Source organism: Marmota flaviventris, chromosome 7, assembly GCF_047511675.1.
Source record: "Marmota flaviventris isolate mMarFla1 chromosome 7, mMarFla1.hap1, whole genome shotgun sequence".
NCBI lineage: Eukaryota > Metazoa > Chordata > Mammalia > Rodentia > Sciuridae > Marmota > Marmota flaviventris.
In genome coordinates, this window is record NC_092504.1 from 43,405,651 (window position 1) to 43,418,448 (window position 12,798).

Below are 12,798 nucleotides of genomic sequence, written 5' to 3' on the forward strand. Positions count from 1 at the left end.
CTCACAATCTACTTCCACTCTCTCGCTTTTCCTTCATTTTCTTCATAGAACTTAATATCCCCCAACTACAGTATATATTTGTTTATTTACTATGTCTCCCAACTGGAAAATATGTTCCCTCAGTATAGCAGGTTGTCTTCTTTTGGGGGGGGGGAAGGTGGGTACTAGGGATTGAACTCAGGTGTATTCAACCACTGAGCCACATCCCCAGCCCAATTTTGAATTTTATTTAGAGACAGGGTCTCACTGAATTGCTTAACACCTCACTTTTCCTGAGGCTGGCTTTGAACTCGTGACCCTCCTACCTCAGCCTCCCTTGCCACTGGGATTACAGCTAGGAGCCACCGCACCCAGCTGGGTTGTCTTCTTTATTGTTAGTTGTATACCTAAACAACTAAAGTAATGCATACCAGTTGCATATACAAAAGGCAGTGAAATACTCCAGTAAATAAAGTGTAAATCCCCGGAGGTATGGAACATGGACCAACACATAACCTAATACTAGAGGAGTATAGCATATAAGAGGGATACCGAGTGCATACCCAGTTTGGATCTTGGATGTCCTCCTAATAAAGGCTTGGCTACCAGCCAATTACTGGGAGGTGGTAAAACCTTCTGGAGGTGTTCATGGAAGGAAGTAAGGTCACTGGGGCATGTCCTTGAAGAAAATGTTGGGACCCTGGTTTTCTCTTTCTCTCTCTTCCTCTCCTTCCAGCTACCACGAGGTGAGCAACTTTGTTCCACCACACACTCTACACCATGAAGTAATGCCTTGCCACGGGCCCAAAAGCAACAGACAACCAAAAGCCAAAATAAATGCTTACTCTTTGTAAGTTGATTATTTCAGGTGTTTTGTCATCATGATGGAAAGCTGACTAACAGTAACAAAAGACCTATGTGGGTTGGAGACGTGGTAAGCCCGATCACAATGGACCTCACATGTTGGGCTTCATAGTTAGGAGTTTATCAAGAAGATAAGAGAGTGGAATCAGATATATACTAAAAGATTAATTCCTTTCTACCACATGAGGAGGACATAGCTAGATAAGATCAATTTTGCAGGGGCCTTAGCAGCCTTACCAGACACCAAATCTCTTGGTATTTTTAGCTTGGACTTCCCATCCTCTACAATGTAAGACACAAAATCATGTATTTGATCACTCTGGTTTGGAAAACTGTCTAAAAAAATAGCAGATTAAACCTACATATATGTATCCTGTTTGCCACAAAACTCCCATTAAAATAAGAAGAAATAGAAATCCAGGACTTTTCAGCCATTTGTAGAATCTACAAGGTGAATCAGATCAAACTTATACTGCCAATTCTTATATAAAGTCAGTAAGTTATAAAAGCACTACTAAACAGTGACTTACGAGGGGGGGCATAAACACCTTTGAAGAATCCAGCGTAATCTACATTTTCACACAATTTTGAGTATACCAAATATCATCTGGGATAATACCCTTGATATCTAGGCACATGGCTTGAAACCTATGATAATTCCAGAGTCATTGAAAGTCCCAAACTCTTCTCATGGTTTTTACATGAAATGTGGCAGACATCATACAGCGTAGCCAGTTGCTGCCCATACTTGCCCTTAACAAATTCACAGATTAAGTAAGAAAGATAAAGCAAATCTCATTAAATTTAAAAATTGATGCTGGGTGTGGTGGCGCTCGCCTGTAATCCCAGCAGGAGGCTGAAGCAGCAGGATCATACGTTCAAAGAGGGCCTCAGTAACTTAGTGAAGTCCTAAGCAACTTAGGGAGACCCTGTCTCAATATAAAAAGGGCAGGGGATGTGGCTCAGTGGTTAAGCGCCCCTGGGTTCAATCTCTGGTACAAAATAAATAAATAAAAGTTGAGTACCAACTAGATAAGGTACTCACAAAAAGTACGGAGTGGTGTCAGATCCTACGGATACAGTAGTATAAGCAAAGTAAATATGGTCTCTACCTCTCAGAGTGAGATAGTCCTTAAAGAATCATCAGTGCTGCAGGTGGAGCCTTGAGCTGAGGGTGTAGCTCAACGGTGGAGCGCTTGTCTAGTAGCTTGCAAGTTTAATCTGCACCGCACACAAAGCTTTAGAGAATACAGCCATAAGGTTGCCCAGTCTGCAAGCCCAAAATTTCCTCAAAGAAGCAATTTTAACCTAGATTCGTTAGGACAAAAAGGAGTTAGTTAGGTTGCTGGAGGAAGAGAGTGACAGGAGTTGTGAAGGACGGACAGGACAAATGTCTGCAGAGTAGGCCATTCAATCAAATGTTTCTATTATTTACCACCCTGCAGACTTATTTCTGGCCGAGCGTCACCCCTGCCACACTTGGCCCACGTCGGTCGCCCTATAAATGCACGCTGAAACTGAAACTATTTGGTGAACCCCTTCGAAACCCCCTCCCGGACCCTGCACTTCCTCACTCAGGACCACCTTGGGGTAAGGTATATCGACCGTAAGCATGCGAAATTTTTGCCAGGAGACTGGAAGATTACGGTTTCGACGCTAACGCAAGGGGAGCAACACTCCTCTCTACGCGACGCTGAGCAACCACCAACTTCCCCTCTGCGCGGCCGACTGGGGGATCCTCTTCCGGGGCAGAGGTCGCCCCGCCCTTCCCCGCGTCTCCTCCAAGATGGCGAGCGGCGGCAGCGGGGGGGTTTCAGTGCCTGCGCTGTGGAGTGAAGTGAACCGTTACGGCCAGAACGGCGACTTCACGCGCGCTCTCAAGACCGTCAACAAGAGTAAGTGTGGGGCGGAGGCTGGGGCGGGCCTGAGCCGGCGGGAGGATGCCACCTGTTTCCGGCGCGCGCGACCACCTCCGGGTAGACGCGCGCAGCGGGAGACCCTTGCGTTCTCCTAGCACTGACCCAGCGCCTGGAGGGTGCGGATCGCAGCCTCTCGGGGCCAACCGGGCAACTGGGGGGTCCTCGGTTGCTTAGAGCCACGTGTACTTCTCTCTGCCCACCCCGCGGGACGCAAGGGAGGGATTTAAAGAGACCGCGGGTCCTGGAGCCTCTTTCGAACTGTTTTCTTATTGAGTCCTCTGTTGCCTTATTTCGAAAACACGCCACCTTTCCTTTTGCTCTTCCTCTTGAATTGAGGGATCAAGTGTTGTTGAGGGTGCTTGATCTCTTGGGCCTGGGCGGGGGAAGGAAGGTGCCTGGGACACGTAATTGACATGCTGGCGCTGACAAGGTGGAAGCTGTACGGATTCGACCTGAGAAGGGCTGGTCTTCAGGTCAGGCCCGTCATTCCCACATAGAATCTCACCAATGCCATTTAACCAGAAACTGGGTATGCGAAAGTACTAACGTTTGAAATAATGTCGGAAGAAAAGTTTGGCCTGTTCCCAGCCCCCCACCCCCTACCCCCACTTAAATGATCACTTCAAATTTTTACAGCCTTCATTGTGAGCGACTCATTAAATTTTATTCTTTACTACATAACTACAGTATAGTATTGAAAGTATATTTTAATGTTTTCAGTCTTTCTTCTCTACTGAAGGTGCACCCTGTATATGTTAGATTTGGAAATGTAGTTACTAAAACAGTTTAGCTTTGCAGAGCAGTAGTAACATAAAAGGTGTGGTAGTATCATACAAGGCTGTATAAATAATTTTCCACAACCTATTGCTGAGTTGGTGTGAAAAGTAGTGATGAATGCTCACAGTGCACTTTTGGTGATTTCCGACATTGGGAAAAATATCTACTGATATATTTTTTTTATTTGATTATTATTTGATTCCTAAACTTAACCTTTGGCTAGGTTCACAACTAACACTCTACACTTAATAGCACGGTAGTAAGTTATTCTGCAAAAATTATTTCATCAGCAAAGGCTGACAGTTTGTTTGGAGGAATATATTAACTGCTAGAAATTCCTTGGATCTTAGATTGAAAATTGAACTCCTAGTTGCCCAGGAATGACAGGCAATTATGAGGGTAAACACTGTGGCATTGAAACTAGGTCACCTGAGTCCTTTTTTCTACTACTTTTTAGTCACCTTAGTAAATAAGGGGAATCTTGAATGGTTTGGGGGAACATTGCCAACAAGGTAAATTTGTGTTCTTATAGTAATTTATAATTTGTAAGATTTTTCCAAACTATTCTCATTTTGTGGGTTTTTGTTGTTTGTATTGGGGATTGGACCCAGGGGTTCTTTATCACTGACTACATCTCCAGCTTTATTTATTTATTTATTTGGTATCAGGGATTGAACTCAGGGACACTCAACCACTGAGTCACATTCCCAGGCCTATTTTGTATTTTCTTTGGAGACAGGGTCTCACCTTGCCATTGGTGAGGGTAGCTTTGAACTTACAATCCTCCTGCCTCAGCCTCTTATTTTTTTATTTTGAGATAGGGTCTTCCTAAGTTGTTGAGACTGGCCTCAAACTTGCCATTCTCCTGCCTCAGCCTCCAAAGTCACTGGAGTTACAGGCATGAGCCATCACACCTGGCTCATTTCATGTTCTTGATAACCTTGTAATATAAGTTATGTTCTCATGCTCATTCTGTATATCAGAATAACCGATTTGGTTGTTAAATTATTTTCCCAAGACTTTAAGACATCTAGGGATGCCAGTACGGTGACTCATGCCCCTAATGCCAGCAGCTCAGGAGGCTGAGGCAGGAGGATCAAAAAGTTCAAAACCAGCCCCAACTTAGCCAGGCCCTGAACAACTTAGTGAGACCATATATCAAAATAAAAAATAAACACTGGGGATGTGGCTTAATGGTTAATGGCCCCTGGGTTCAATCTCTGGTACAAAAAATAACCTGGGGGCAAGCTTGCACTGTATCTGATTCTACATGAAATTATTCTTTCCCTGTGAAGTCATGAAATATATAGGATGCAGCACGGGTCCCAAGATGAAGAAACTGTAGAAATAGCTTCCTTCTTGCTGCTTTATTTTACTGCACTTTTTTGGCACATGCCTCATGAATATCTTTCTCAATAATTAAGTCTGATTGATAACTTCTTCTCTTTCTTAAATGTAGATGTACAGAGTGCCTTTATTTTATTTATTTATTTATATGTGGTGCTAAGGATCGAATCCAGTACCTTACACATGCTAGGCAAGTGCTCCGCCACTGAGCCTGTATCCCCAACCTCCATAACTTCTTTTTGTCACTTAAGTTACAGATGACAATCACTTTTTTTTTTTTTAAACTGTTTTAACATCGTTTCTATTACAATAAAATTGGAAATACCTCATCTTTGAGGCAGGGATCAGAAAACTTGGTAAAAGTATGAAAAGGGAATGGATTTTTTTTTTTTTTTTTTTAACATACAGTATCTTTATTTACTTATATGTGATGCTGAGGATCGAACCCAGTGCCTCACACATGTGAGGCAGGTGCTCTACCACTGAGCTACAGCCACAGCCCCAGCCCCAGCCCAAAGGGAATAGATTTAAAAATGACTTTCTGGCCAGGTGTGGTAATGCACACCTGTAGTTCCAGTGGCTCAGGAAGCTAAGGCAGGAGGATCACAAGTTCAAAGCCAGCCTCAACAGCTTATCAAGGGCCTAAACAACTTAGACTCTGTCTCATAATGAAAAGGGCTGGGGATGTTGCTCAGTGGTTAAGTGCTCTAGGGTTTAATCCCTGGTTACACCCCACCACCACCAATGACTTTCTTTAAATTGTCCTCCAGTACTTCAGATCAACAAGGATGATGTAACTGCTTTGCACTGTAAAGTGGTCTGCCTTATCCAGAATGGAAGTTTCAAAGAAGCCTTGAATGTCATCAATACTCACACCAAAGTGTTAGCCAAGTAAGTGGTGCAGTTAGTTGTATAGTTATTAAAAACACTTGTATTAGAGCTTTAATCTCAGTAAGAAAGAGGTAAATTGTACAAAGATGTGGAACATAAATAGGAACAAAAATTTAGAAGTTAAAAAAAAGAAAAAGGTACAGAAGACAAAACATGTAGGGTAAGCATATTTAAGTGTAGAGTGGATAAGTATCAGAGCTGGTAGAGGTTGTTAGGATGGTGTGGCAGTCTTAGCCAGACCTCTGTGCCTAACTTCATTGAAAATTATTTAGTTAAGTATGTTTTTAGGTTAAGATCTTTTAGTATCGTAGTTCTTAATAGTGTTTAGACTATGTAGTAGGAGTGGTTTTTTTTTTGTTTTTTTTTTTTGTTTGTTTCGTTTGTTGCTGTTTTTTTTTTTTTTTTTAATATCTTTATTTTATTTATTCATTTATTTATTTTATGTGGTGCTGAGGATCGAACCCAGTTCCTCATGCATGCAAGGCAAGCGCTCAACCACTGAGCTATAACCCCAGCCCCTGTTTTGGGTTTTTTAGGTAATCTTTTTCTTTTTTTCATTTATTGTTTTACAAAATGTTAATTTATATTATGAATTGATACTGTAATTTGACTTTTCTTTACAGTCTTGCCTAGCCCTCAAAAGAAGTGCATATTGAAATTAAGTTGTAGCATATTTATTCATTAATGGGACAGTGGTTTCTGAGATGCAGAACTGAATATAGTACACCTCCTTTTATAGGAGGAAGAGAATAAAAATTTATTTATACTTTTTTTGTATTTGTGAAAACAAATACTAGAAGGAGAAACAATAATAATAATCACTTGGAGGGGATAAGAAGGAATAGGTTCAATCTGTATAGCAGTAGAAGTAAAACCTCTTATGTATTGCAGATTAAAAACTAAATTTAACACTTTATTAAAAAGAGGGTGTGGGATATAGCTCAATTGGTAGAGTGCTTGCCTCACATGCACAAGGCCCTGGGTTTAATCAACACCACACACAGAATTAAAAAAAAAAAGAAAAGAAAAGGGGTACAGTTTTCTACTGTTAAACATGTTTATCCTAAATTCAGAATTTTGAATATTGGCAATTTTGTGAGATAGAGAAATTTTCCAAGAAGTTTATTAGGTAAGTAAATAAAAGATATTGCCATTTGTTTTGATAAATAGTACTTTTCCTCTAGGGGTTATGTTTGAAATTTAAAAGTGCGTTTAATTTTTTTTTTTTTTTTTTAGTTGTAGATGTACACAATACCTTTATTTTTATTTATTTATTTTTATGTGGTGCTGAGAATTGAACCCAGTGCCTCACATGTGCTAGGCAAGGGCTCTACCTCTGCGCCACAATCCCAGCCCCAAGATGAATTTTTAAGTCTGTATGTGTAATGCTGCTTTCCTAGATGTATCAGTTATCAATTGTTTGATTATAAATACTATGTTCTTTTAACTTCTGGTTATTTTTTCTTTGCTAATAATTTTCTTCTTGAACAATTTAAAAGAAACATCATATGGCTTATTTTAGTAATACATTTGAGAAACTTCTTAAATATCCCATTAAAATTAATGATTTTCTTTGTGTCTAAGACATTTGATTGTTTATTTGGTTCATGGTTAGCTTCTTAATTGTTAGTTTCAGAAGACCAGTAAAACTGTTAATGTCGGGGAAAAAAAAAAGAGGCTGGGGAAATGGATGTAATATTTTCTTTTACTTAGCCTATGATTTTTTGGACAGGTCACTAACTTTTAAATTTCCTTATCTTTTGTTGTTGGGATTAAATAAATTAATACATATCATGTGTTTAGAGTAGTGTCTGGCATATAGTGAGTGCTTTTTATTGTTAGGCAATAACCAGATTTTTTTTTTTCCTTCAGTAACTCTCTCTCCTTTGAGAAGGCATATTGTGAGTACAGGCTGAACAGAATTGAGAATGCCTTGAAGACAATAGAAAGTGCCAACCAGCAGACAGACAAATTAAAGGAACTTTATGGACAAGTGGTAATTACTGCTTTAAAACACCTGTTGACAATCATTCTGGGTGAGCATGACTACCTGTAGCATGGAGCAGGGATGAGGAAACCCAGCCCATCCTGATGCTCCACAAAACTGGCCACCAAACCAGTTCTTGAGGTTTGAATATATTCCCTCTTCTTGATCTTTGTTTGAACAGTTGTATATATAGTGTTCAATGAACAAAGGACTCTCCCAGGATAGTTAGAAAATTAAGAAAAATGAAAGATCTATTTTGTGAAAATTGAACTTCTTAGAAAAATGAAGGCCAGTGAGCTTATATACTTACACAGATTTGAAACAGTATTTATTTCAAGTATTTAATTGGCATTTTATTCTGAAAAGAAAATTCTGATGGATAAGAATTTGGGTGATTACATCTGCCACCATTAAAATATATTTTATTAATAAAAATATTTATACCAGAAGAATTTTGAAACATTAATATTAAGTCTTAAAATAGGGCTATTCATGATGAGAGGGCATAAATGTATTTATAAACTGAATAAATTTATGATAAATTCCAGAGGTAGATGAAGGGCACCAATTGCTGTTACACATAGTGGACTGATTGACCCAGAGTGACATTTATTACTGTCCTTTAAGGAAAACTTGAACTGAGTGCAGAGGCAGGTGTAACTGCTCAGGAGGCTGAAGCAGGATTGGAAATTTGAGGCCAGTCTGGGCAACTTGGTGAGAATCTGTGTCACAAAAAGTTAGGGATGTAGCTCAGTGACAGAGTGCTGTCCCCTATGTGTGAGGCCCTGAATTTGATCACAAATAGTGGAAGAAAAAAGAAAAAAAGAACTTGAATGAAAAAAGCAGGAATTATGTTGTAGGTACTTGAGACAACTGTACAATAATTGGTTTCTGAGAAATAGAAAATGAAGATTGTACATAGTGAATTCCTAGGAAATACTAAGTTTTTTTTGTTAACATTTTATTTTGTTTACTGGGACTTAGTAATCAGTTTGTATTGGGAAAAAATTTTTCCATTGTTCTGATTCAGGTAACGGGATAGCCTTCTATAGAAAGATTTTCTTTCACAACCCATATCAGTCCTTAACTAATTTCAAAAAGAAAGGTAAATAGAATTACTTTTCTAAATTTTCTAATTTTAGAAAAGATTAATTACTAGTAGCTTTTTGAAAGTATTACAGCATATAAAACTTATATACAAATTATAGAAGAGATGATTGATTGCCTTATTATGATGAATTAGGTTTCCTACTTAATGGTTCCAGAAAGCATTACTGTGTTGTTAAAGATATAATGTTATATGAGTCTCCTCTGATATTTTCACTTCTTTTTTTCCTTCAGCTATACCGTTTAGAACGTTATGATGAATGCTTAGCTGTGTATAGAGATCTTGTCCGAAACTCCCAAGATGACTATGATGAAGAGAGGAAAACAAACCTTTCAGCAGTGGTTGCAGCTCAAAGCAATTGGGAAAAAGTGGTTCCAGTGAGTACCCTTGTGTACCCATATGGCCATGAAATAGCATTCATGTTCAATGTTTGACTGGTATTTTGCTCCACAATAGGAGAACTTGGGCCTCCAAGAAGGCACACATGAACTGTGCTACAATTCTGCATGTGCACTGATAGGACAAGGCCAGCTGAACCAGGCAATGAAAATCCTACAAAAAGCTGAAGGTAGGAAGTTTTTTAATGTTTTTTTTTAATATTTATTTTTTAGCTTTAGGTGGACACAATATCTTTATTTTATTTTTATGTGGTGCTGAGGATTGAACCCAGTGCCTCACGCATGCCAGGCGAGCGCGCTACTACTTGAGCCATATCCCCAGCCCTGTTAATGTTATCTGTAAATATAATGTGATTCTAACTTTGTAGAATGTTTCTTTCTTTATTTTTTTGGTACTGGGGATTGAACTCAGGGGCTCTCCACCACCGAACCATATCCCGAGCGCTATTTTGTATTTTATTTCGAAACAGGGTCTCACTGAGTTGTTTAGCGCCTTGTTTTTTTTGAGGCTGGCTTTGAACTCGTGATTGATTCTCTTGTCTCAACCTCCTTGGGATTACAAGCATGAGCCACTGCGCCTGGCTTGTAGAGTATTAACAAAAATTGCGTTTGTCATTTGTGAAATTATTAAATGGAAGTTACTGAGGCATCAGAATTTTAAGGTCATATGATCTTTTGTTGGTTGGTTTGTTTTTTATTTACTGGTGATTTAATCTAGGGATGCTCTACCACTGATCTACGTCCCCAGCCCTTTTTAGTTTTATCTGAGATAGGGTCTTGCTAAGTTACCCAGGTTGGTCTCAAACTTGCTATCCTTCTGACTCAGCCTCCCAAATAGCTGGTATTATAGGCATGTGCCACCAGGTCCAGCTGGCTGCCTGTTTTTGACCATGTTTCTATCTAATCCTTAAATCAGTCCACTCATTTATGTGACCCTCCCCCCACACCTTGAACCTAGGGCCTCACTCACACTAGGCAAGTGCTGTACCACTGAGCAACATCCCAGCCCCAGCTTTTTGTTTTTAAATATTTATTTTTTAGTTATAGTTGGACACAATACATTTATTTATTATTTATTTTTATGTGGTGCTGAGGATTGAATCCAGGGCCTTGCATTTGCGAGGCGAGTGCTCTTCCGCTGAGCCACAATCCCAGCCCTTTTTAATTTGAAACAGGATCTTTCTTGTTAAATTGTTCGTGCTAGCTTTGAACTTGTTGTCCTGCCTCTAACTCCAAAGTAACTGGGATTATAAGCATGTAGCACTTTTCCTGGCTTCATTTACACATTCTGTTTTGTTTTGGTACTAGGAATTGAACCTGGAATGCTTTACCACTGAGTGACATCCCAACCCTTCTTATTTTTTATTTTGCAACAAGGTCTTGCCAAGTGACTAAGACTGGCCTCTAATTTGATATCCTCTTGCCACAGCCTTTTGAGTTGCTGTGTTATAGGAATGTGCCACCGTGCCCAGCCATTTCTTATAGTCTGAATTTTTTTTAATTGGACACAATAACTTTATTTTATTTATTTATATGTGGTGCTGAGGATCGAACCCAGGGCCTTGCATGTATGAGGCGAACGCTCTACCACTGAGCCATAACCCCCACCTCTAAAGTCTGAACTTTGAGGAGTAGAATTTTGAACAAATTACTGTAAATATTAAATGTAAATTAAGTGACTTGATTTTAAGCATTTATAACAGTACATGGCTTATAATAAAAAACTAGATACTAGTTATTGTTATACTAGTAATATTAGTTGTTATTGTACTACTATTTCAAATAGGTAATAATATGGTATGCTTTTGTGTGTGTGTGCACATACATAATAGTGGGATGCATTTTGACATATTCATAAAAGCATATAACATGGTTTGCTCTGTTTCAATCCCAGGTATTTCCTCTTTCCCCAGTCGCCTCCCTCCCATGACCCCCTTCTTCTCCTCTGTTGGTCTTCCTTCTATTTTTTAATTATTTATTTTAAAATTAATTCATTTTATTTTATTTTATTTTTTGGTAATGAGGATTCAACCCATGGGTGCTTAACCACTGAGCCATATCCCTAGCCCTTTTTTTATATTTTATTTAGAGACAGGGTCTCACTGAGTTGCTTAGAGCCTTACTAAGTTGCTGAGGCTCGCTTTGAACTAAGGATCTTCCTGCCTCAGCCTCCCTAGCTGCTGGGATTACAGGTGTGTGCCATGGTGTCTGGCCTATTTTTTATTTTTTAAATTGGTGCATTATAGTTATATATAGAATTGAAATGAATTGTGATATACATACTTGCATACAACATAATTTTTGGTCATGAAGCCTTCTTTTTTGGGGGCTACCAGTGATTGAACCCAGGTGCTTTACCACTGAACTACATTTTAGCCCTTTTATTTTTTAATTTGAGGCAGAATCTCACTAAGATACTGAGGCTTCACTAAGTTGCTGAGGCTGGCCTCAAACTTGGAGCACATCCCAATATGCTGGATGTGCTCACCACCCCTGGTTCATGAAGCTTTTAATTAAGAAAAACAGGGCTGGGGAAATAAGTGATAAGAAGAACATGAACTTAGCATGCACAAAACTCTAGGTTCAGTACCTAGCACCAAAAAAAAAAAAAAAAAAAAAGTTTGGGGAGAAATTTATAGAGCTATGTCTGATCTCAATTCCTGAAACATTTAGATTTTTCTTCTGTACACATTTTTCCTGAAAGCAAGAAAACTGATGTTATGGGGACTTCAGTGAATGAGGAAAGGGAAGAAAAGGTGAAATGGGGTCTGTTTTTACTTTTAAATGTTGAAGCCTAAAATAAAGAGCAGTTGTACATGGTGATACTTGCAATCCAGAGCCTCAGAAGGCTGAGGTAGGAGGATTACAAGTTCAAGGCCAGCTTTGGCCACTTAATGAGACCCTGTCTCATAACAAAACATAAAAAGGGTTGGGGATATAGGTCAGTGGTAGAGCACCCCCAGGTTCAATCCCCAATACTTTAAAAACTAACCAAATAAATAAATACATAAAGAAGAGCAAAGATTAGAGCATGATGATTAGAAAAATATTCATTTACGAATTAAAATTTCAGTTTGGCACATTCTTGTAATCCCAGCGGCTCAGGAGGCTGAGACAGGAGGATTGGGAGTTCATAGCCAGCCTCAGCAAAAGCGAGGCACTAAGCAACTCAGTGAGTGAGACCCTGTCTATAAATAAAATAAAAAATAAGGCTGGGGATTTGGCTTAGTAGTCAAATGCCCCTGAGTTCAATCCCTGATAACCTCCCCCCCACCAAAATAAAAAATTAAAATTTTAGAGGTTGGGATGTGGTGGAGCACTTGTGTGGCATGTAGGAGACCCTGGGTTTGTTCCCCAGCACTGAAACAAAAACCAAAAATTTAAATTTCTTAAGCAGGGTATGATGTCATGTGTCTGTAGTTCCAGTGCTTTGTAGTTTAAAGCAAGAGACTTGCACTTGGATTTGAGACAAGCCTGGGCAATATAGAAAACCTGTCCTAAGAATAAGAAAGGGGCTGGGGTGGGAAA

General features: G+C 39.3%; 1 protein-coding gene across 1 annotated transcript in view; it reads left to right on the top strand.

The window, feature by feature from the left end:
* Positions 1-2,607: 2,607 nt before the first annotated feature.
* Positions 2,608-12,798, top strand: part of Srp72 (signal recognition particle 72) — a 33,883-nt gene continuing 23,692 nt past the window's right edge. The window contains exons 1-5 of the mRNA XM_027938075.2: positions 2,608-2,738; positions 5,657-5,777; positions 7,650-7,773; positions 9,106-9,249; positions 9,329-9,440. Of these exons, the coding sequence (XP_027793876.1) occupies positions 2,630-2,738; positions 5,657-5,777; positions 7,650-7,773; positions 9,106-9,249; positions 9,329-9,440 (610 nt within the window). The 5' untranslated portion in view covers positions 2,608-2,629. The remainder of the gene's footprint in view (positions 2,739-5,656; positions 5,778-7,649; positions 7,774-9,105; positions 9,250-9,328; positions 9,441-12,798) is intronic.